A 26,974-nucleotide genomic window follows, 5' to 3' on the forward strand; every position below is an offset into this window, starting at 1 on the left:
CTTGCACTACAAACTTTTTGACACCCGTAACCACGTAATTTGAAGAAGTAGATGCTTACCTGCGTCACCCTTTTGAGATCCTCTTCCGAAGGCTGCTCGTATCCGTCCTGGTACCACACCAGCCTCGCGATCAGGAACTGCTGGTTGGCGGTGAGGGGGGGTATGTTCTTCAGCCGATTCTGCTCCATCAGCTTCTCCGAGAGGAACCGCGGGACCACTTCATGCTGCAAACATTCCAGCTTCACGTAGGAAACCGTGCAATTACTATCTCGCTTCAGAGATGAAACGAAAGAATGAGATGACGGTGAACGGTGATTCACTTTATAATAATTGCATAGTTGATTAAAACAAAATAAGTCTTAAAACTAAAGAAAAAAAGTAAAGGATTGATTAATGTGTTGATGGAGTTAGGTAAACAGCGATAACTTACAATCCTCGCTGCCTCCGGGGGTGGCGGATCACACTGCATGATTGGGGGCATATGATCGTCTACTGTCGTTGTGCTCACTGGTAGTTTGTCTTTTTCTCTCTGTGCTTTCTTCTCTTTCCTTTTTTGCGCACACTGCGTTTCTGGCACCACGCACTCGGGCCTCATGCCCACCGCTAAGCACTTCTTCAACCGACATTCTTGACATTTCCGCCGCATATACATGTCCATTTCGCACGCATGCCCAAACTTGCAAATGTACACCGCATTTTTGGTCACACTCCGCCTGAAGAAACCTGAAATTCATAACGAAATCGGTCGTCAAGAGCACTATCGCAAATCTGAACGTGATCTAGCATAAACAATATGACGAAATAATACACTTTTGCGAAACCTGTTATAATGATAAGATAATTTAGTCATGTACGTGAAGGTTGGCTGAAAGGCACAGGTCATTGACAGTGCTCGTCGTATTAGGTGCGTATACAAAAGCCGATTTTTATTATGCAAACAAATATAGATAACGCATTTGTTTAAATTGGCGGAAATTGTAGAGAGAGCTACATTTGTTTTATGGGTTGACGAGATTGACGGCAGTTATTTGAGGAGATAGAGCGCATTCATCGCAGTGAATGTATAGAATGTTATTTAAGGTCGGCGGTGAAGGTCGGAGGCAATGCCCGATAGGTGTCGGTGGATCTAGATGGAGAGTAGACGCTCAGCAGACAGCTATTGTGACGTCCCGTCTCGATCCGGGCACAATGTGCACGCGCAGATCATAACAGCCACGTACGGCACAATGCGCTAATTCAACGCTGAATTGGCACGTTCGTGGGCGATCTGCATAAGGGTCATAGCGTAGCTTCGGCCTAGTTTTGATGTAGATCAGTGCGAGTAGCAACTGCCATTTAATTCTGCGGTTATGTGTCACATTCTCGTATTCAACTTGCCAGATAGGAACTTACGCAGTAACAAAACAAAATGTAATGGCTTTTTTAAGTTTTAATATGTACCTTTGCATCCTTCACACGTAAGCGCGTTGTAATGGTATCCGGAGGCTCTGTCGCCGCAGACGAGACATAATTCCTCCTGCTGGCGAGGCGCGGGGCCCTTTTTCTGTCGTCTTGCCTCGCCATCTGTACTGCAACCGTTTACGCTCGAAGCTGGTGACAATTCTTCTCGGCCTGAAACAAAAGATAAAGGAATATCAAAGACGTGTTTCCTTAAGTGCAACTGCGCAATAAACGAGCCGTGCCCGGGTGGCCAGCGGCGCCGAGTGCCGAGAACATCTAAAATCGGACGCTATAAAATTTGCATACATTTCATGAACCATTTGTCGAGACGGCAAACGGGTGAGACTCGTTTTATTTTTCGTTTTTACATTCGTTCCCATCCAAAGTTGATTCGTCGAAGAGATGTTTTCGTGGAGCATTGGTCGTAAGTGATTTTCGGCAGTAGCGTGGCCGTTTCCTGCCAAACAAAAGGTGGCTAGAGCTGTCGTCCGCATACTAATGAGAGTTTGATATTCCATTCGCTCGCGGGAGCAGGGTGTGCGATGCGCGGTGGAAATGTAATCGGCAATTGTCAATCACGCAGTAGGGACGCCGTAAGAAGCCAAACATATTACTTCAGATGAATCCATCAACTGTCTGTTTAAAATCCTTATTGAATCTACTAGGATTAAGTCAGTATATTGGATAAATGAAGAGTGACGTGGTTCCATCATTTATGGCCCATCAAAGGGGAAAGTCGGGATGGGCACTTTCGCTCGCTGCCTAAACAAAAAATAATTAAGTCAAAATGATGGGTCCAGCCAGCATCAAGAATTGGTTCCACTCAAGCCGCTGTCATTAAATGTATTTACATTTTTATTGTACCCATTAAGCGTGGCGCGGGTCGGTGTCCGGACAGAGTGTACCTGCGTTACGCAATCAGATGAAATAGATGCCAAAAAACTAGTTTCACGTGGGTTAGGAAGTTGGCATAGCACCGTACTTTTCCTCTATGATGTACTCGATCGTTCATCATACAGCTGCCTTACACAGCAAGCTCTATTCTCTGACATTGAAATAAAAAGGCGAGCACCAAGATAAAATTCGATCTTAAATTCATTTAACAATGTAGCTAAAAAAGTTTTATCTTGAAGAGAAATCGGCTGAAGTTCGTCACGACTGCATGAATTTCAAAGAAATCTTACGACCTTGTTTACTTAGATTTAGCAATGATCTGGAGCGTTTTTATTGAAGATTCAGTTGTCTGCAAGCCTGGTTGTTATTGAGCTGATAAAATTGTCCCAATAAAGAGGTCAAGTGCGTTTTATCGCGAGGCTGTTTACATTGAGCATCATCTAGTTTATTGCTGGACGGAGGCAACATTGCACTGACCTGCAAACGATATGAATATTTTTATCATCGTTTTAGTTTTATTTTAGAGCTCTTGATGCTATTATCGTATGAATAATGAATGCGGTTGGATATTTGTTTTCTGTAATACCACATTTATGAAGACAGAAACAGAATAAGTTAAAAAAATAAATTCCAAGTGGTAGTCTCTACAAAACGACTCTAGCGAATGCGGTTCGGGATTCATAGTTGTTATTATTATTTCTATAACCGGTAAATTACGTAACGACGAAATGGGGAATGGTGAAAGTGTCAGAGACATTGGGAACCGGATTGCTTTTGGAGATTCGGTGACTTCTTTTTTATAATGCCACTGATTGTATGCACGTTTCAATCATGGACTCTCTGCCTAATAGGTAGGTACATACTGTATTAAGTTCATTCATAGGTAAGGATTCAAAATCAAGAGCTTACTCGTTGTGGATAAAAAAAAAGGTAGAGAGACGTTACGCTGTAATCCAGGTGCAATAACCAATTAAATTAAAAACTTAACTTTAAAGTAAGGTTACATTAATGCTTAAAATGTTTTTTGTTAGAAAACACACATCAGCAAAGTTTAATGACTCAATCGTTTGTCTGTACCTACTAAGTGTAGCGTTTGATAAAAGTGATGACTTTAATTGGTAGCGAATCAAATCGCTGCCCGTGAAAAAGAAAGCTAATCAAAAGTTGAATGCACGGATGACCGAGTCAGTGTGTTATGTTATTACGTCCCAGCTGTTCAGTGTGTTGCGCTCGCGCATTGGAAGGTCTAGTTCGTGCCGGTTCGGCGGCGCTCGGGCTACGTCGGCGGTGCGAGCGAGAGGCGCTCGTGAGCGACAAGTGGGGCGCGAGCGTCGACCGGGGGCAGCGTGCGGCCTTGACTCTTAAGCCCCCCCTCCTGCCCCCCCACCTCGCCACGCTCGCCGCGCAGCCACATTATTTATGATAGCATCAGAGCTCCAAGCAAGCTCGCGATTCTCTTCCAACTAATAATAACTCGTTTTTCCTCTCACGCGACTACTTTTTTTGCTCGGATTTGTAATTTCATTTCAACACTGTAGACATTCAAAAGAAGCCAAAAATGTAATTGCGTGGTTCTCGTTAAATATCAGCGTCAGGCAGGACATGGATTGTTTAAAGGATTCAAAAATGGGATCGCGATGAATCAAGAGCCGTCAATTAATACGCGTACTTTCACCGTGACCTCAGAAAAGCCGACGCAATAATTTCGCAGGCCGACCGCGCAGCTAGTGAAAGTTGGCCAAAAGTAGGTATTGCACAAGCCTACACATACGCAGCACACGTAATTCAATTTCGGGTGTGGCGAAAGTGAGCCCGTAACGTGTAACGTCAGCCTTACATTCGGTAGAGACAGCTTTTAGTAACCATAGCCCGCACCTATGAAGTAAGCAATATTGTAGCTGACTAACATTAACAGCGAATTGTTTGTCTGCCATGCATTACCACAACTCTGAGACAGATTCGGCTGCAAATTAAAACATTTAACATGAAACACATTATGCACTCATTTTTTTTAAACTAACCTACCTAAACAATTATTCTTCCGGTGTTCCACATAAATCAACATTGGGTACACCAACAATACATTTACTTACTGCGCCGTTCTGTCTGAGAGTGTAAAGATAAATCTTCAAAACGAGAAAATAAATTTCGTTGATATGAATCAAGCATCTAAAATCACGTTGAGCTAAAAAAATAAAACACTGGCACTACGAAAAAACGGTCGGATGATGTGAAGAAACTAAAGAAAACAAGACCGCGGCATTCCTGCGCAAACGCAGTCGCTTTTCTCGGCGGCCATCTTTGCGCGAAGAAAAACTCATGCACAAAAAGTCGCGTGCGAGTGATCGATGCATCGCTGGGCGGAGATCGGTCCACGATGTTACTTTCTACGATACTTTCTAGCAAGAGATGTGGGACGGTGCGCCGCAACTGGAGCGATTGCATTGGTTTCTCTACGCGTTGGGAAAATTGGATTGAAATAGAAATCGCACGGTGAAAATTCGCATTTTCACGTCACACCGCACCGCGCGGCCGTGGAAACTGCGGAGTCGCGCAAAGAAATTACCTCTGATAAACGTTTAGAAAATACAACTACAACTACAGAGATAGAGCATACGTCGTGAATCGTGATCTAAAAATTCCTAACACACTCGTATTATAAAACATCACGTGTCTGAAATGTTTTAGGGCAAAACTTGACGTAACAAAAACAATTTCAAACTTCAAAGATGGTGTGATTATGCGTGGAAGAACAGGAATTTATTAAAAGCGTCGAGGTCGAGTTTAATTAATTTTTATATGGTCTATAAAATCCGTCTGGGTTTCTGAAGATGGGCAGAACAGATTAGTAGAATTATGTTACAAGATTCGTTCTCATGTCTTTTGTTTTTAGATGATTTTGAATCTCTTTTGATATCAGTGACAGAAGGGTTTCACTGTAGCCGTTACAGAGTTGAATTCATTGATTTATTCCCTCTTCGAAAGAGAGCATCAATTTCACTCACAGAGGAAACAGACGGGCGTCTGTTTAGGGATGCACGTGGAAGTGTTTATATCCGCTGCCCCGGCGCATCCGGACCGGCGCGGGCGCATATTTCTGAACTGCTCATTATCAAGACTTTATTTTCGGGGAAAGTATTCTTTTGAACGTCGGTTTTCCCACGGATATAAGTTTTGGGGTATTGCTAAATTAGGCTAGGTTGCACCATCTTACTTTAATATTATAACGTCAGTCTATCAAACTCCATAAAAAAACACCGGTTAGCGTTACAGTTACGGTGAAAGTAAGGTGGTGCAACTCAACCTAAGATAATAAGAGGTAATTAATTACACCTTTTTATCGGAAAATAACAGTATTGGTAAATTGTTATTATTTATAAGAAATTCAATAAAGCTAGAGTCGATAACTACTTGATTGAGCAGTCAAAGGTTAGAGTTTTCGTTTTATTGATGGGGGCTATCAAATCATGTTTATGTTTTAACGAAATATTATCGTGCTGTTCGTTTCTGTACGTTATAATCAGGCACATAATGTATCAAGTAAGAAATAAGATAACAGGTCAAGAAGCCATATGCATCTGCTTTAAGTAATAAACAAAACATCAATGTAGAAACATTATAAAAAACTGGTGTATTTACCGTATTTATTTGTCTATTGTAAATTATTATCAACTGTGTCAATGTTTCGAGCAATAACAATAACTTCATGGTAGAAATCCCGATATAATTAACAGTTTATTTGTTATTGACTTGTAGATAAAATTAATTATCATAGGATTCCATATGATCAATAAAGATACGAACATTCCTGAGTAATTCAAACGAGCTAGCCGAGTTAGAAAGCGGAACGTTATTGTTTTAATAGACAATGTTGTAACAAAGTAAAAATAAAACAAATGACGGCTCTACAGTTATCGTAGCGACAAAAATGCCGTAGGTAGGTATTTCGTCACTATAGAGATCCGTAAATTAGAAAGTGGTTTCTAGTTATCACGTACGAGGCAATGGGAGTACATAGTAATGGATACCACGGCTCCCCAGCAGTTTTATTGACAGAATGTTGGTTAACGCATCTGCCCTCCCTTTCTCCCATGGTAAAGATAGTGCACGATATGGGTTTTTTCTCTCTGTCAGCTCCCCAATTTAGTTGAGCGCGCACCCACGCTCCTACGCGCCTTTTGAGTAAACATGGGAATAGGCAAATAGAAAAGGGAGAAAGATATAATTAGAATAAATGCAGCGTAGAGCGATTCGTCGCCATATGGAGTACTTTAGTTTAGTTATTAACGGCTGTATCGATTTTTATTGGTGTATAAGAGTAGGCGCACACCGTTGATTTTTAGTTGGCCGATAGTTGTGCTCGATTTTAATTTGTATGAAGAATCGGCCAAATCGAATCGGCGCAGTGTGCGCACTCCCATACATGCCCATACTGATCAACTGCCCGAGTATACTATCGGCCGACGAAAAATCAACGGTGTTCGCCTACTCTAAAGAAGAAATTGTGTTCCTGATGCCGATGCGATGTCTGAAATACTGGCAGGTGACGTAAACGCAGCAAAGCGCGACGAAGCGTGGCTGTACACTATCAGTGCCCTTGCCCTGCTCAAGCGCAAAACGTGACCTCAGTTTCAATGCAAATCGTTTCACGCCTGTCGTACCTACAACCAAACGGGCAGAACTCTAACAGCAACCACTATTTTCCCTATTTATTATTAGTGATTTAAAGGATAATGTAACCGTTCTTTAGTATTGTTTATTAACCTCATTACATAGAAAATAATGTCGAAAAGTAGGCCAAGGCACATTTGGGTGACGTTTTACAATTATCGCTAGCCCCGCGTCGTCGAAGGGCTAATTAAGAGCGGTCAGCAATTAGGTCAACGACTCATTGTTTTTCGAAACTGATAAGGCTCTAATTTAAGACAGTGGGTCGCTAGTCTGCCTGGCCTGCTAACTATTTTTGGAGGGATTAATTTTCACGATGTTAGGTGACGTCACTAAAGTTAGTTCCTAGTGTGTTGTGGTTCGTCACAGTTATGTGGGTCATTAACATTGGCTTCCGAGGAACGGCCGAACGCGAACGAGGAAAATCGAGTCGAAATCGCAAAGTGGGTCGAGTGTCTCACTCGTCGGGGAATCGAGGCTGAAACAACAATTGCTGGGACAGTGAGGTAACGAAACGATGCAGCGGCATGCGGTGAAGTAACACCAGATGCTTAAATTAAACAAACTCATTTATTCACATGCTGCGGTCAACCACACGAATAATTGGAAATTGGAATCCACGATTTATTAGTAGAGACAAATCAAACGTCACTATCTACCTATAAAAAAACACAATTATTCGTAGGCAGGTCATTAAAGTCATGTTATTATTTATTAGCCGTTAACTACACCAGTTTTGTAGTTAATTGCACATAGAACTGCACAGATTGTAGTATGCAGGATGAGACTACAAACTTTGTGAGTTTGTAGTTTAATGTGCCGTTCGGGAGCATCGGGGTCGTTGACCGTGTATCAGGACGAGATAAGCCAACGTCGAAACTGTTATCAACCGACAAAGAGTGCGTTGTTTACGACGAATTTGACACCAACAGCTCTGATTAGATTAATTGTTATTATCTTATGCAAAGATTTTAGAGATCACTTCATTTTTGGGTTGTTAGTGCAATATTCAAAACGCGGATCAGAAAAAACAACAGATTCTAGCAGAAAACATTTCAGACGATAAAACAAGTAACTAAAAAATAACAGATTGAAACAAAAGAAGTACATATTGGCGAAGTGTATTGCTATATCTTAATCTATAAGTGTATGCGATAAAATAATAAAAGCTCTACAAAGAAACTGGTCTTACCAGCAGGGCCTCTTCGCCGCGTGACGAGAGCCAGTAACGAGCAAAAACTAAACGACATCCGAATGAGCGGAGACGGAAAAAACCGACCACACCAAAACACTGGCTTAACAACAAACTTGCTAGGTATTTGCGATCAACTGCGTTCTAAATCAACAGCAACTGCTGTCACTTAGAATTCTCAGACGATAATTCATAACAACTGATTACAGGCTCTCTTATTCTTTAGCGATGGAAGTTTTGAGGAACCATTATGAATTCATTTGGTGTTTGTTAGAGAGTAAGCGCCTGTATTGACAAGTATCCATGAACATGCGTAACAATTATTAACATTGCGACGAACGTTACTGACATATTATAGACATTTATGTTTGTCTATATTGCAGTGACCTGTATTAACCATTATGGGATTACGTCAGAATATTGCAAATTCCAGTAGAAACGTAGAACAGCCAGTTGCACGTGAAAACGATGTGACAGAAATAATCGTCCAGTGGCACATCTCGTGAACTGTGTCATGGGCTCGGCCCACGCTCGATGGAAGGTCGTCCGCCCTCCACACCGGAGTAACTCATTACTCAATAAAGCCACGTCTGCACCGTGGAATTGAAACGTCAACTCCAATTCAGAAAGCTGATCGTCTAGATCCGCAATCCGCGTCCGTTTACACGACGACGAAATAATGTTGTGTACCTTCCCTAAATATTTGTCATTCATACAAATGAACTTTGTTACTTATCAGATGCACACGTTTGCGCAATGAGTTATAGGCAGACACCAAACCCCCTTTCTAACCCCAAACGAATTTTGGTGAAAGGCCCGTACAAGTACGGTGATACGGGTAATAATAATCGGCACTGTCAGCTTGATGGATGGGCCCGCGATGACGAGGCACCGCAGACATACGAACGCTTCCCTACCCCCGACCACGGCTCCCATTCAATGCCGTTAGTGCTCCAGCCAAAGAGCGCACAGCAAAAACTCGCTAATCACCGCTTAATAAAACTCGGCGTTGAAGCTACGAACAGTTTGTAACCGTGACCCTTGTCATAGGTATTTTCTGCAATGTTTCAAAATTAATCTCCTTCTTACTTTAGTCAACCATCAACCTTAGACAGACTGTTCCAGAAGACATAATCCACTCCAAACGTTAAAGTGAGAAAATTGAATTTAAAACCAATCCAATTACACCGAGCGCGTCTGAACTCAGTTGCTTTCGATACTTTTTAAAATAAAGTTAGGAAATCGTTTCAAGAAGTGGATTTCGATTGAAACTTTGCTTCGTTTTGAGCAGCAGCTGACGTTTCCGACATGCTTCGCCTTTAACTTGAGGCGAAGGTTCGTCCGTGAACCGTCAAGGTACAAGGTTCAATAAGCTCGTGAGAATGATACAAAATTAATCACTTTCCAAGCGACGGAATTGTAGGATATAAAATGTAGAGTTGTTAAGCGAGTCTAATACCTATTATATTAAATCGTTAAGGCGTTTCGCAAACGCATTTAAACGCAAATAGTCGTTACCAAAGAACAAAAATATAAATCCTTCCTGCCAATTATGACGAGTATAACATCAACATTCACCCACACCTCGACCTGTGTGGGCTAAACTAATTATTCATACAAATGGCGTAGAATACTTGCGCATTATAGAATATTGACAACATCTGCGGTACAAGACTGTTTTGTCCGGAAATGGAATTCAGAAGGAATGGAATATTATTTATAGATCGAGTCGATTCTTTTCCTTACTTTCTTGGTCCCTTATAAGGACATTCCCAAATCTGTTAGAATATTATTCCATCAGATTTGGGAATATGAAAAAAAGGACGTTGTGGACTCGCTTGCAATAGTGACTGCTAAAACAAACTCATTGTTACAGCATTTGCAAGCGTGTAAGGAATGGAATATTATTTTTAGATCGAGTTAAGCGCGAGCAAGACAATTACAGTTCGATTCTTTTCCCTACTTTCCTGGTCTCTTATAAGGACATTCCCATATCTATTAGAATATTATTCCATCAGATTTGGGAATATGAAAGAAAAGGATGTTGTGCAATAGTGACTGCTAAAACAAACTCATTGTTACAGCATTTGCAAGCGTATAGCGATAGCGGCCACAGTTAGCGAGAGCAGAGCATTCCAGCGAGCTGGGCCGACCGGTTCCAGTGGCTGTTTATGGCCGGACTCGCACCAGATATAAATAGACGTGCTGCAAACCATCCATCTTCGTAATGCTTTACTTTTAAAACACCGACGTGGATAGCTACATTTAAGTTTGCTTTAAATCATTTAAGTAACGGCTGGAGTCCGTAGTTTGCAACATCTCTGAGGTTTTCAAGATCGAAACTGCGACTGCCTCTCAAAATAAGCCTCTAAATTCTATTTGACGTATCTTGTTAGTGGAATTTATGCGCTCATAGGCGGCTGCCGAGACAATAGGCTTGTTAAGATCTGTTACCAGTTGACAGCCATAAAGCAGTCTAATCAATGCAGCCTGCAGATATGCTGCGACGGATCGCCGTAGGACAAAGTATGCAAGAAACATTACAGCCGTTTAGTTTCAGATCAATATCAGTTACACATTATTACCCGCGTCAACTCGCGTGTTGAGTTGTATATGGCGGTAGTTAGAAATATTGCAGATAAAATCAGTAAGAATTAGTCGTAACTAGTTGCTCTTGCAAGATATTTATGCCATTTCACTTTCGCTAGGGTGCGCAACTCCTCATAAAAGTAGCAAGTTAGCAACTAAATGTAGATAAAAGTAAAATTTGATTACATTGATATAGCTGTTCTTTAAATATTAAATAACTCCAATAAACTGTGTTTGAAGAAAGAATGTTACATAATCTCAAGCACGTGGTGTCAAGGGTATTGACCCGGCTAAATGTGACGTTGATAACACGGCTTCGGCGTAGATAAAATCGAGCAATTCGGAGATAACGCTTTCCAAAAACAAAGCACACATCATCAATCCCCTTTGTAGAATAACAACAATCGTTTGCAATTTGCAGACGGCCTTACTCAATCATCTCTGCATTCAGTGTTCGCGCTGGAGTCACCCATTTAAGTGGTCTGTTGCCAATTCGTTGCATAAACAACCTAGTAATGTCAAAGGGGGTCATTGCCGCGTTGCGCGGGCGCCGATCGCCGCGCAGGTACTCGCTAGTTGCAGGTTAAATAATTATATCGATTGAACCCCGGTCTCCTTCAGCGTGTCTGTGACCCCGATGTAAATAACCTGAGGCGGTTGTACTGTAAACAACAGACGCCGCTTGCGTCAATCGCTTGCACGGCACGGCCACGACGAGCGGCTCCGCCTCGCCCAGTCATTGATGTGTTCACTTTGGACTTAGTGCCGCGCTATTTTAGGAGCACAGATCAAACATAGGGAAGTAATGGAAAACTGACGCGGCCGAGTAAACATGCTATGCTGTGCAGCCAGTCAAGAATTGTTACTTTCGAACGGCAATAAAGATTATGCCCATATGGAATTCATTTCCGTGAACACTGCTCTCAAAGTCTCAATTTAACGAACTAATGCGCTGATGCTTCACCTATTACTAAATCTGTAACTATCTGTGTAACCGTGTTACTCCATTTGTCAACAACAGAGAGATTAAGTCGGTCGTCTAAAACAAAATCGTTGAAGTATTTCTAAATCGCTTCGACATAACAAGCCACATTGTGATCGTTAACGTCGACTAGAGGCGTTGAAGGCATAATTTGTGTTCCGCGGCCGTGAACACATGAATCGTAAATTCAAAGACTAGTCACAACCTCATTGGTGAAAATGAATCTACAATCTATTTCTCATTGGATTTTATTTTAAGACCTGTCAAAGACATTCAAGATTCAGCAGCAGCGGCTATGTCTTTAAAATGTGCTGCTATTCCGGATGGCAAACATTAAATAGAGACACAAAACGATTGCATTCTGCAAGTGCAGTGAGTACCAGTACGCAGTTAACTGTGTAATCTACAAAGTAAGGTGACCTAAATGATAAGATTATTTCAATAACCACAGTGCTCACATGCAAATCGTGTGTTAGTGTGCGAATTTGCGTCGGGTTCGTTCGTACAATGACATTGTCGACCTTGACTACTGCCTCGTATATCAAGAAACACACACATTTATAACTAACTGGCTGTAGGAATGCGTTCGTCATGCGTGTATTTAAAGTTAGCAAACATTATTCGGACGAATTAAGATGATCGGTTGGGAGTGGTGTTTCTACGCATTCAAAAATATTCCGCGGTGTTATTTATAGCGCCGGTTTATACTACAGCGCTGGATATAGGTCCAATGTCTGTTGTAGTTGATATAGAGCAGTTCAACACACGATAAGGTGAATGCCAACGCGCCATGCAGTGATGCACAACAGCCAAGGCCAACAGAGATATCACAAGTGTGCATATCAAAATGCATTACTGATATCGTTCACTATTCAGCGAATATTTACAACAATTTTAAATGCAACTTTCAGAACAAGGAATCAACAGCCAACAGCCAACACTACATTTTGTAGTGAATAACAGTTAAAATTTAATAAGACGTTAATTTTGAATGACGATATATTGGATGAAAAGCAATAAAGACAGAAGAACTTATTAGGTAAATTGATAGAACAGTTATATTGGCAAACTTGCTGATTAAATAATAAAGCGTAGTAATCTATCTACATAATATCAGAAATTCATTGGGTAATTGCCGAAAATATTCGAACATTAAATTCGTCAAAGAGACTCAAACAAGAGTTTATATCTTTGTCGCTTTGTTTAAGTATCTGGCTCATTTGTTTTTGTAAAAACATTCCTTTGATGTTATGAATGTTTGGCTCATTAGTGTGAATTTTACAAAGATTTTTCTAGCAGCAATATAAATGAGCGAGCAAATTTTTCAAGTAAGTAATTTAGGTAAGTATATTTTTTTAGGGAGTTGAAGCAATCATTTCGTTTTTCATTTATTTACTTCCAAGTTCCAATACCTAGTTTTATTTTCTATTTAAGGAATATTATAGCATAAGGGCGATTCTCTGTAAGCTCGTAATCGGCTGTCCCGGCCGATTTTTTCAAAAAGCAATTAAAATATTTAAAAAAAACACACTCGTAATGAAACTTTAACCCCAAAACTTTACAGGCCCTTTGTTTTTAGAACCATAACTATTTTTAGTTTTTTTCTAGACTCGATTGAAGCCCGAAAAATACAGTCCCCTGGCTGTCCCCATCACTGCATTTCCGCCTAGAAATGATATTTACGAAGAAGATATTGAAACTACATACATCTGGCAGCTCATAGCATAAAGAATAATAATGAAATTATATTATTTTCGTAAAACAAGCTCTCATTACCAATTTTATTTATTTAGTAAACTCCTGTAAACTTTGTCCCCAGAATTTTAATACAGTCCCCTGCCAAAAATTTAAATTCATAATATAAAAAAACTATAATAGCTACGATGTTTTTTTTGAGTGAAATGAAATGCAATTGCTATAAAATAGGCAACCTTGCCGAATGCGGCGTTGAGATGCCTATTTTTTTAGTGTCAGAGCGTCATTTGTGAGGTGAACACGCGCTTGAATCGCCACCACACACAGTCCTCTGGTAAGTTATAATATGCATGTTAATTACTTAATAATCTCTAAATAAAGTATAAATTGATATAATATTTATGTCTCAATTGATCGGTAGATTCTTAAAACACTATTTAACATCATTTTCGTAAATATTGTGAAATCTAGCCGAAATACACAGTCCCCTGGCAACAGTCCTCTGCCTGAAATTGCACAAATATGTGCATCAGGTCGCAAGTATTTATTCCTGGTCCATCCTCGGCTTTCCAAATAAATATAAAACACTAACAATGAGGCAGCAAGGTTCTGGAGTAGAGGCCATGTACCGGAAAACGCAGCGAGAGACAAGCGACACCGAGCCACCTTGTGGGTGGACCGACGACCTCATAAAGGTAGCAGGAAGGCGTTGGATGCAGGCCGCTCTACCAACTGTGCGATGTGGAAGTCATTGGGGGAGGGCGGGAGGCCTATGTTCAGCAGTGGACGTCCAGTGCTGAAATGATGTTGATGACTAACAATGAAAAGTGTCAGCTGCTTTTGCAACAGTGGTTCTTGTGAGCATTATAACGGAAAATCTTTAATCTGCTGAACCTGAATTGACCACAAATTCCCCTCAAAGATTTGATGATGAAATAGCAGGAACGGGTGGTACTCGGAATTCAGTGCCTCAGAGGTTAAGGTTAATTTTTGATATGAATGTTTATTAAGGAAAGTTGTTATTTCTGTTAATTTTTTATAAATACATTTTGTTTACTATTGATTTGCTATAAAATAATAAATAATTGATCAATTTAAAATGACTTTTTCTTAAAGTATAACAGTCCTCTGTCTCAATTAACAGTCCCCTGTCATGATTTCTTGGAAAATCGCTAATAACTCGGAAAATATTAATAATTTCAGTGGGACTCCTTATCTAACTAAAATAATAGTCAATTTTCTTTGAAATGGATCACGGTTTTTTGGAAAATGTTAAAAATAATTGCCAGGACAGCATTTGTATGGGACCTGTACGAGCTTACAGAGAAATGCCCATAAGTATTACCGTCTGGGAGGCCAAAATGTAGCTAACAAAGTTTGAATAGCTATGCCCTTTTTGACTAAAGTAATTCGCAGGAAGGTAACATTTGTTAAAGCGTCACACAAAACCGGTTTTAAGTTTTAATAGGCGTCTGAGCTACTTGTATAAAACAATTACCAAGTTTTACTGTGAGAACAAAGTTCGCCATTACTCACAATCATGGCGGCCATCGCACTTAATGTTACACTGCCGTAACCTTTTGATGGTAGGTAGGTAAACATTATGGTCATGACAATGAGCTCAGAAATTAAGTTACCTACCTACCGCGGCCCTTCCTGCCTCTATTCTTCGGCTAACAACTTAGTCACAGTGACTAACACGTTCAGTATTACAATAAGAGCAAGATAAAAAAATACAGAACGGAATAAAACAGATCATTACAAAAAAAGCAAAGGCAAATCAGGAAAAACAAGTTAAAATCGGCAAAACAAGTGTGTCACATATCCATAAATATTGTGTAAACAATTTCTCGAAGAAAAAATAGATCTTGGCCGACAACCAATGGACATAAAATATAGTGTAGATCTACCACAAACATCGGTGCATCTAATACTGCTGCATTTCCCGCATAACAGTTCGTTTTTACTAGCGACACGAAACACTATGCAATACTGGCGTGTAACGCCATTATTTCAAGCGTGTAGGTTGACAGAACACAATAAAAGGAAGGACGCGCCTCGTGGAGGCGGCGACACCGTCCACGGCTGAATCTTGAGATAAACGAGTGTTACAATGGTACCTACACTAACTACCTACATGTCGACTCAGAGTCACGTACACAGACCCAAGTTCCGTGTTGGAAGCCGGCTCCATTGATATGCGGCACGGCATCCACCTTACACAATAAGTTTGTCGGCTCAACGTGTAATCGTGGTACCTACTTCACATTTTCACTGCGTCAAAAATGTCTTCCTGTTTTGGACGGTAACGATCAATAGAAACGACTCCGAATAAGTCATATAAACTTTGGTTTAAGCCTAAGAAAAAACAGAGTTCTGTAACAAATGTTTGTAATAGACCGTACCTACCAACATTTTCATTTCAACAAAGTGCCTGGACAATTTGCTAGCTTTTTAATACTTGTTTCAACCGTAACGAGAGACAAAACAGGCGTTAATGAAATACGTGCACGTACTAAATGAACCTATTTTAGGTACTGAGTAAATGGGTTTTGTTGATGATTACATTGGATCAAACAAACTCAATTTAGGCTACGTGTCAGTTAGATGTTTTGTGTGACTGTGAATTCGGACAGGTTTTCTTGCCTCCTAACTCGGACAATACAACCCAACCGGTCAATTGAAGATCATCGCCCTGCTTAACTTTGATTGACAACTTTAGAAGGAACGCAAAGCACGCAACTCTACTTGTTCGAGACACAATAGTTTGAAGCCATTTAACAAGCCCGTTATAATCGATTTATATCAATGCTCTGCGAGATCCGGGTAGGCCTAACAGCCACAAAGAAGCAATTGTTTAGATTAAAACAGATTGTTGATAAAAATACTTAATGGGTACTTTACAATAATCATTGTCAGATTGTCTAAATTAAAAATCTGTACTGTCCATTTGCTGACGCACAATCGATTTTTAAACGAGTCTATTCCACGAATCTGTCTCATACCATGATGATGAATGATATCGATAGAGCAGTAAATAGGTAACACAGCTGTGGCCGTGGACCTATGTAAATATGTAGTAATATAATTTTATGTGGAAAATTGAAACCCCAGTGATTTCGCCTGAGATACTCAATCTTGGAGTTGTTAGAGCGACTCTAGCCGAGATAATAGAGGTAACAAGCGACGCGATGGCAGCGCGTGCGCAACCGAGCGCGACGCGCGCTCGACCGCACATCCGCCCCTATATTCTTCCTAGACCCACTACACAGAGTAAGAAAAACCATTCACGCTCTTTCACTGGCCTCTTAATTCACTTTTTATTACCGACTGACTGAAATTTCATTAAAAATCATTTCTGCTCGCTTGTACCGCTGTGACGCAAAAGTTGGAGTAACAGACGCGAATAAAGACGATGACCTTATCGAGAGGAGAGGCACAAATATTAATTTTTAAATCATGTGCAGCTTCAGTGTCATTATACTATCAAATCGTGGTGCGAGCCCGCAGTGTGTGACGTCAGTGGTCCGTATTTTTTAACATACTGTCAACGAGTGCCAACGAACTCTGAACCAGATCGAAGACCCTGGTTTTTGTTTGACCTGAAAAGGGGAAATTTTAAATAAATCAATACTATCGATCCCTCTGGCATCGATATAATTGTTACACGTTAACGACGCGTTTCAACAGCGGATGGAACTAATTAGGGAAGTCTAGCTAAAAATCAAATTAGAGGGTTGTCGCACAATGTAATAATGGGCGCTGCGTTATGCTTAGAAAACGAGAGGGGTCAGAACACCATTAGATTACGTAGTCAAAGGGTTGCCAAAACGGTTTTATTCGTGAAAAAATGGCACCCTTTCGTATGCAAGCAGCTGTTCGCTAGATTAATATTATTCTAATGCCATGGCCGGCTTAGATTTACTGCGGCCGTTTGATAGTTGCCGTGCTGATCCGATTTGTATGCTAATGCGTGACCAAGTCCAAGTTACATAAACGGAAACCACTAACGAGAACGAGTTAAAGAATCACGGTGTAATCATTAATTGCCTCCGTTGGTTGACTTGTAGTTACATAATGTTTGTTCGAGGCGTATGGAGTCAGCTATCCTCGTTGTGGTGGGGAGGTGAGCGACCTCTTTGATTAAGGAATCATCAATCATGCATGACTCCGCTTACCCACAGAGAGGGTATCACATTTCACACGTATTGAAATCGGTTGCTCCATCGTCGGATCATTTAGCTATATTCATTTAACCTTTGGATTGTGACGTTTCATACGTTAAATACATTATCACAGCAGACGATTGATAACCTGCCAATTTTAAAGAAACGTCTGGCCTAAAGTGGCACAATCTTGTTTCAATAGAGGCTGATAATAGTGAAAAGCTTCTTTCTTATCAGCAGCTTATTTGGTCCGTGTTATTTTACATTGTCCGGAAGCGAATGAAGAGGTAATTTTAAAAGTTGCGTTGGGGCGTATTACAAATTGTTTGTTACTTCAGTATCCATCAATGACAATCGTTGACACTTGACATTAATGTAATTTAAAGCTACAACAAAACAATAGGTTATGGCATGTTATTTAACAGCATGGACCTTCAACGAGGTCCGTAACCCTCTCGCTGCCGCAGTCCAAGCAAATTAATTCAAAAGCTAAAAACAAATAATTTCCGGCTAAGCGTACCGTGGAATAATTAGCTAGTGACTGGACACGGCTGCCTTTGCTATTTACTATTATAGGCATAAGCTCGATAGTCAAAACAAAACTATTAGGTACGAATAACTAATTCATGGTAAATATTCCCGTAATCGGTAATTTAACTATCATTGTTAATGTTGTTATTCCTCTTATGATTAAAACTTTAAAGCAGTGTTATTCTAACGACCAAAGTTTCATCTAATGAATGGATGGATGGAAACTATAAAACAAAGTTTTTTAAGTCCAATCCATGTTGCTGTTGTCTGTTTAATTAAGACAATGTCTAACTAAAACTTCAATCAGTGAGTGTATTTTTTGTAAATAAAAAGAAAATAAAGCGATGTTTTGGCATTGGCAGCTTCTGCTAGAGCTAGCGCAACTTGCAATCAATATCGATATAAAAAAATCCTCGTCATTACACAACAATTTGCCTAAAATTGGTAACTTTTATAAAACGCTCGTGTCTATTATTTACAGCGGACGTGTCAAAAAACTGCCGCGTCCTTGGCGCCCCCGCTCGGTCGCCGATACATTCACCTCAGGTGGGGCCCGCGGGGGCTTTGGGGCCCTGGCGCAGGCGATTTATGAGTAATTCGTAGACGCAATCGATGCAGCAGTGCAGACGCGTCGTGTCTATGCTAACCAGTAACCACAGACGCGTGACGACAACGCTGACGTTTCTAGTTAAACTCTACCATGCGTCGAATTTAACGTAGGTACCTACCTATTGAAAGGTTACATGATATTATTATTGTTTCTACTTCACACCTACCTATTCTATTTATTTTAGGCTCCTAGTTGGTAAGTTTCGCAATTAACAGTTTTGTTTGACAGCGATGTTTAATTTCATTAAGTAGGTACCTCTACTTAACTTGTTACCACGAATTAGGTTTTTTTTTAATTACTTTTAGCATTATGTAGGCATCTTAGCTATCTACAGTGTAGGTTGCCAAGTGAAGTAAATAAATTGACGTGTCAACGTGGAATTGTTGGTATTTTGCTTGAAATGAAGTTGCTATGTTTAAAGAGTAAAGGTATTCAGATGCAAAATATACCCACCCAACAGTAGGTACCTATAATATTATGTTGCGAAGTCTAAATTGATACTGGCATGGTGCAGCACATAAAGTAAAGAAAATTATGTGTTAAAAAAGAAAAAGCAACGCGCAATTGGAAAAGTCAACAGAGAAAGTCAAAACGAAGGGCGACAAATATCTAATTTTGTATCAACGAAAAGTTTGTCGCCCTGAGTGATAGATTACGTGCCTGTTGGCGTCGAGGGGAAGTATTCCATAACCAGTAATAATGAAAATAAAATATTGTGGCTGAAATATGTACCTAAGTAATTTCCAAGGAATTTCTAGCTAAGCTTTAGATATGAAAATCATAGATAAGGTTTATTTCATTCTTTACCAGCAATATAGGGACTACACAATGGGACCACCTACAACGAGTCGAGTGTAGAAAAGAGCATTATCAAAGGAAGAGTGAAAAGATAACGCTTGTTGATAAAACACGCCTTTGTCACAAAGAAACAAGTGAAAACGCAAACTCAAACGAAACTAGAACTATGATTTGCAGAATTAAAATAGTCCACAAGTCGTGAACATGAACGTCGCTAAGATTTCCACTTTCTGCCACGAGCGACCACGCGATGAATTCGCACGATTATCATAGTAATTGACATGTCTCATTCTTGGCCAGAATCAGCTTTCCAACGCTGTAGTAATGCCATATTGTGAAGTTTCGCAAAAAAGGAAACTTCACTGAAACAATGACAGAAAGATTTTTAATTGATAGCTCATATTACATGATCTTAAAGTTTTAGACAGTGGGAACAGTAGCGGCGTAAGGGGGGGGCGGTGGGGGCGGTCCGCCCCGGGTGCCAAGCATCAGGGGGTGACAAAATCGCGCAGATTAGTACTCACTGACGCATCTGCATGGCAAGGACGGTCGTGATGTCATGACAGGGGGGGTGCCATTCTGGGGTGTCTTAGGCTATAATTTATATTATAACGGGGGGGGGGGGGGGGGTGCCGCCCCGGGTGCCAACCTATGCTACGCCGCCACTGAGTGGGAAGAAACCTATTATTAATGTAATCTTAGAAACTTAGAAGTAAAAACTAAAATGAACTTCTTAGGCAGACATACTCTAAATCATTGAGTTTACCTCACTTCCAGCACGTCATAAATATGAAGTAACATTGTATGCATACTATTTTTGGCGTTTCAGGGTTGCTTCCTAGTCTCTTCGGCCGTTCAATGCCGAGCTTTATTTGTTCTTTTAGAAACGACAAGAACATCGTTTAGACCAGTTCACCAACAAGGTTTTTCCGTTTGAGTCTTTCAATCACACTTTAAAAACTTCTGGTATTAACTATACAGGTTATATGGCTAAATCGTATCGTACTTCATCAAATCGACCCGCATGCTGAGTTGCTAGGCGTATGCGTCATTTTTAAACTAGAAATGAGTTTAGTTGAAGCATTCAGTTCAAATAGCGCGTTATGCGGGTCATTTTATGACATGACGTTTCGACTATTTACGTACAGTTCTCTGAAGAAAAGGAATTTATTTCTGTGCCGTTTGTTAAATGATAAATGGATTATTAGAGGCATCGGAAAACAGTATAATCGTTGAATATTATCAAGTAGGTAATTGCAGAATGAATTATATCAACAGAGAGGCATTTTTAGAGCTGACGTCGGTTCGAAAAAATGTTTAAACAGTTATGCAGTTACTGCACAAACAACACTGGAGAGAATAACCGCGGCATGTGAGCATGTGACATGATACGATTACTTTGGAAATAACGACGGTAAATAATAATTAAAATGAACTTAATTTACGCCCTGAGTTAGTAACTAAGTACATATCATGCACATACGTGGCTTGTCAGACGATGCGATTTACCATCAGAAGTAGCATCTAAACCGGTCGGACCGGCGCGGGCAAAGTCGCTCCGACGAAACCCCGCCGCTTCGCTCTCAAATTGTTCATGTTACATTACTTGGCAAATTGAAACTGTCCTTAATGGAAAGAGCTGATATAATAAAGGTCTTGGGGCACATTCTAAGTTTTCCCACAATAAAATTGGATATTATTCTCGCTTGAATAGCATCGCGATAACGGCAACGCGTGGTCTGGGTGGGCCGCTGAAATTACCAGCGAATATTTACTTGTTACTCGATAATAATAATATAATTAAGTTTATCTACCTTAATTATACACCCTTTTAATTTAATTAAACAATGCATGCAAATGTAATCAGTATTCGATTGATGTTCACGAAACTTTCAGCGTTATTTAGCTCCCTGACTGTTCGCATGACAGTATTGTTTTTGATAATTATTAGAGACTAGTGGCTCGCCCCAGCTTCGTCTGAGTTTGAAAAGTATCTTAGACATTGTTATAACATTATCGGTACAAGTATTATGTCTATAAAATAGCAACTATAACATCTAGAATCTAGATAAAACCGCATAGTGTTTAGTTTACCGTGCCGGATAGTCACAAAAATCAAACTCATTTCCCCCTCTCTATGTAGTTATAATAGTTAAGTAAAAAAAATTAAAGCTGTCTAAGTTAAGTAGTAGTTATAGAGCAGAGATAACGTGCAGTGCTCTCAAGAAAACAGAAATAGACGTTTGGTAAGTATTTCAGCTGAATATCGGTGGCCATACAATGGGAGGGTTCTTCACTCACCCTCCGTCGGCTTGATGATAGATTAAAGCATTGTGCTCGTGAAATGCACACCGCTCGTTTCTACAGAGCACTTTCTTTCTATTTCACACGAAGGTGTCCTATTGATTTTCGTGGTATTTATTAGAACAATAATTTGCGGCGAAATGGACTGTTAGCTCGTCTATTATGAATTGTTAAAGAAATATGGCTTCTGTCTGGTAGATAGTAGACAGATGTTTCAAATAGCGAGAAGTATTAAAAGAAGTAATTAATATAATGTGACCTTTTCAGAGCCCACAATAAAGTAGAGCTAGAGATTCTCTAAAATTTATTTTTAGAAATAAGTAGACTAGAGTGGTTTTTATTAATAGAAATCGCAATCAATCATACTTCAATAAATGTAGAGGTTTTGCTACCTAATAGAGTTAGTTGTATGTACTTACATAAGCTAAGCTCTACAGTAATTTTATAGCCGTTTGTGTTGTTATATGTTTGGTAATAATTTAAATAACATTACCAAGGTTCAAGTATTGTTACTTGACTGTATTTCAGTGGGTTGAGAACTTGAGATAACACAATAATGTCAAAGGCCTGCTACCTGTTTTCGCGGAAGTGAACCGAAATGACACAACATGAACAAATTTTCCATTGTAACCTTGAGGGTCCTTCATGTTGATAAGACATTACTCATTCTGAAATGATCCGCCTACGCCATTGGTGTTAATCAGACGTTAGAGCAAGGATTTTAAATCGCTTTAAGTGTTTAATAGTGCTAAAGTAGGACTCTACATTTAAAAAACTATAAATCAACTATAATTTTCAATACAAATTGTCAGAAAGCCATTTTGGTTAGGTTGTAAGTAGGTATTATTACGCCCGTATTCACAAACTATGCTTGCTTAAGTGAAGCAGCAAATCAAACGCACCGCGTTGAATAGAGCTCTGTGATTGGTTAGTTTGTCACCCTGTGCGTTCGCGCACACTGTGAGACCTCACAGTAATGTTTGTGAATACGGGACGGGCGTAATGTACGGACGACAGTGCACATCAACCTAAACACAGTGGCGTATATCTCGTTGTAATGTAATACAGTATCCAGGCTATTTTGAAACAAAAATGTATAGGTTGATGTGCTGTCCTATGCGTGTTCAGTGCACACAATTCGTCAAACCCCGATTACACGATGTTTTATTTTTGGTTAGGAACCTTGAACGATTGTAGTTGAACAATCTTAAGACTTCCATTTTCTATAGCCATTGAAACGTGACTCTGTACAGGGAGTCTTATTATTTTGTTAAATTAAGGTGTGAATTGAATTGATCTTAAAATAATCAAGAGCGGCAGCTGCATACTTTCATAATGTGCTAGTAAAGAATCACTAATTCTCAGTAGTATAATTTTGTGAATTACGAACGTAATTTATTTATTGTTCCTACCTAACCGACTTGCAATAATCTACCTGCCTTTTATGACTCGATCTATGATTTGATTAGTCTCAGGAGTCTTGAGACATAATAATTTATCAGAGGATATTTTTATCCACCTCGCCCACGGGCAATCCGTCATTCTGTACTAGTCACACGGGCTTATTACAGAAGCCGCGATAAAAACAGCCATGGAAAAAATATCCCTAACTATTCCGAGTCAATGAAATCTACACAATTATCAGCCGGCGTTTATACAGATAAGGAAAGCACGAATTAGCCGTGCGCCACAACACGACAACAAATAACTTTGGAGGTTACAACATTGAAACAGAATGTAGGTAAACAAAACGATTGTGATGAGCGGGGCAAGGAGACATCGGCTCGGGCGCCCGGTCAAGGTATCCGGGGCAAAGGTCGATGACAGCGCGCTCGCCTCTCGCGATATGTTTGCCGCCAAAATCTACGCAAATCTACATTCGCAATTTACACATAACATTAGTTAAAATTACATTACGTTAACAAATCATCCTGACCTGATGACATTGACTCGTTCTCCGATTTAGGCGTCGTGGGTGGCATCGGTAAGGGCATCGAAGGCAGGGGTTGTGTAGGCGGCTGCTGTTGCATAGTGCAAGCGTTGCCCAGCAACGACTGAGCCGTATTGTACGAGATGCCATCTTCGTAAGCCCATAGCTCGAGATTCGAGTACTCGGGCGACGCCAGCGATTCCGGTGACATAACCATCGCCGGTGGAAGACCGAGGGCAGAGGACGATGTCACTTCGGACGAGCTCTCCTCCAGCATACGAAGCGTCTGGAAGCCTCCGTTGTTCGACCAGCGGCGTCTCATGACGGCGAGCGTGTCATACGCTCCGGAATCCACAATCGCCGACGGACATCCTCCGACGTAGGCTTTCACTTCACTTTTTCCCCGCACTAAACTATCTAAACGCGACTCTATAGACGTACACCATTCGTCTATGCCGCTTTGGAACCGAGGCGAATCCACTGTCTTGATTTTATTGCACTCCAATAAGACGAGACGGTTTGATGGTGCAGCAATAACTTTTTCTAGTCACAACACAATCCACGCAACAGGTGAGAAGAGCACGCGAGTCCCACGAGTCGAGTTCGTCCGGCGTTTGAGGAACAGTGAGGTTACTGCGGTGAGCCGTAAAAAGTGGCACGTTGCGCGCGCGCGACCGTCGTCAACGGAGTACGTAGAGCGAGCGAACGAGGAGCGAGCGACGCGGCCGCTCTCACTACTCACTGCCACGGTCGAGCGTGACGTCACGCGGCGCCCCGCGCGCCGCAGCCCCCGCTCCCCGCGGGGCGCGCAGCCGTGGCACAGAAAGTCAACTCACCGGCGACAGAATGTAGCGCGCCGATAAAACACCCTCGATTTATGAAGCAACTCGTTCTATCAAAACAACTCTCCGCTGTTCGTTACGCAACTTTTGAACTTGAAAAGAGAATTATAAAGTTATACAATTCGTTTTTCCTTAATAATCAACAGGACAGGAAGTCGTATGTTTGTTACATCAAGAAGTAAATAAACTTTTAGAGAGTAGGCAATTTTAGTTATTCGCATATAGGTAGGAGGCAAAGTTACCTTATTAAACCTATAATACGAAATTGTTTCAATTAGGTAGGTACATTAAAACAAAACGGCTAAACCAGATTTTAAGATTGCATGGTCAAATTCTGCTTCGATCAAGATGAGCCAGCCACCGCCACCAATGGCCAAAAATTAGTTAATGTTCCAGACTTTTAGATTAATACGTCTGTGGATCTGATTGCAATGGGAGGAGGGAGAGGAGTAGGTACCTATGGTAATAATACCTAGTAGGCCTATCATCTACCTACCTACTTACCTATTATTCGAAAATTTGCAACAGAAGAAAACTAACCCACTCTATCAGTCGGTGACAAGCGTTTATCTTACTTATTTATTTATTTAAACTTTTATGCCAAAATAAATTTGTACATAAGGCGAACTTAATGCACTAAAGCATTCTCGACCAGTTTACCTAACAGTAACAGTTTACTTAGGTAACTAAAGATGACTCAATTACCTACTTACTGACACAATAACACGAATTCGCGATAGTCTTCTAAAATATCAAATAGCACGACGACCTAAATTAGGCCTAAGTTATCCGACTCTTTCATTTCAGCAAAACTCCGAAGGTGTGTCGACTGCTTTATCTGCTTTCCTAAACAGAACGACGCCGATGCAATCGATATGTTCGCGATACACGTCGACTGTTGATTGTATGGTTAATTTGGCACTGGTTGCGCAAGCGGAGATGGGTATTTCGCCGAAACAGTAAATTTTCTGTGTCCAGGCAGGCGAACACATGTTTTTTTATATCTATACGTATAAAACTATTTTTATGGGAAAGTTCATCAAAAGTTTTATTTGTTTTTGCTATTACAATAGCAGATACCACAAACAATAGCGTAGAAAAACTTAATCAAAAGTCGTTTTTCTAATTTCCTTGTTATGTCCATTACTGTTGTTTGCCAAAATGAAGGCACACTATAACAAATTGAAGCGTAATTTCATTCTAATAGCACTCTCTTTATATTTGAGAAAAGTTTGGCTATCGGAAAATAAAAACATTAAATGCCAAATACTTAAAGGAAGGAAATAAAGTGAAGTTAAGTTCTTGTCCGAGTCAAAAGTATAATTTCCCTGGGTCTTCATTTCGACCATTGTAGTAACGAAACGAAAGAACTTAGAATGGAATGCACAGCACCGTTACACTCGGCCATTTCGTCCCAAAAGGCCATCGAGGCAGGACAGTACTGCGTTGACCAGTTTCGCGACAAATAGCATAAGTAGGTCCCTCCTTGGGTTTTTGTTTACTAAAAAGTCAATTTCTTTGGACGGCTTTTTGCAACTAAACAATGGATTAATTTTATTGTTTATTTACACAGATGTAGTGTCTATAGGGGTAAACCCATGATTTAAATAGTAAATGCATAGGGTAAATAGGTTTTTGTCTGTGGAGTCTTTTAGGCATAAATCTAATTTCTGTGGCCCTAATTTCCTTGTTTTCCTTGGCATAAAATGGCCTAGGAAATTATAAAAGACCGTTTTTAATTCGGCGTAAAGTAAAATTTTGAGTATTTCTTTATTGGAATAAGTTTAAAATTGACATTTTAAGAAATGGGTATCAGAATAGATATAGAACAACTTGTTTTTAACTCTAAACTCAATCTACTGCATTTATATTCCTTAGTTGTGTAAAAAGGTCGTAATGATACAATAGTTATTGCTATGTTGGCTTGCGAAGGTACACAAAAATGGGTCGAACAAAAAAAAGCAAATCACAGAAGAAAACTTAGAGAAAAAAATATTTATAATAATTTCCTTGGCTACCAAAAGTTCATGACATTATAACTTTGTTTCTAAAACGAATTATGACACCCCTTTTAGATATATTAGCTTAGTTTTTGCTACTTAATGCTATGGGAAACTAAAAATAGTTAAAAACAAAAAAATATTTCGTACCAAGGAAATTAGGCAAAATTGACCATTTTTGGCGAAATACCCAGATGTATGTCTAAAGAAAAAAAGAGTAATTTTACGGTTAGATAAGATTAGAAATAGTGATGGCGTCCGCCATGATTGCCGAGTTCACGTCATCGGATCACGTGTTCGCGCGGTGCGTTGACCTCAGTGTTTTGGAAATAC

General features: G+C 40.2%; 1 protein-coding gene across 1 annotated transcript in view; it reads right to left on the reverse strand.

Moving 5' to 3' along the window:
* LOC135071946 (ecdysone receptor) overlaps positions 1-24,344 on the reverse strand; it is a 32,060-nt gene extending 7,716 nt beyond the window's left edge. Inside the window, exons 1-4 of the mRNA XM_063965841.1 lie at positions 23,806-24,344; positions 1,441-1,611; positions 431-723; positions 60-224 (exon numbers count right to left, since the gene is read on the reverse strand). Coding sequence (XP_063821911.1) covers positions 60-224; positions 431-723; positions 1,441-1,611; positions 23,806-24,121 — 945 coding nt within the window. The 5' untranslated portion in view covers positions 24,122-24,344. The remainder of the gene's footprint in view (positions 1-59; positions 225-430; positions 724-1,440; positions 1,612-23,805) is intronic.
* Positions 24,345-26,974: the final 2,630 nt, after the last annotated feature.

The sequence above is a fragment of the Ostrinia nubilalis genome, chromosome 5 (assembly GCF_963855985.1).
Source record: "Ostrinia nubilalis chromosome 5, ilOstNubi1.1, whole genome shotgun sequence".
Classification (NCBI taxonomy): domain Eukaryota; kingdom Metazoa; phylum Arthropoda; class Insecta; order Lepidoptera; family Crambidae; genus Ostrinia; species Ostrinia nubilalis.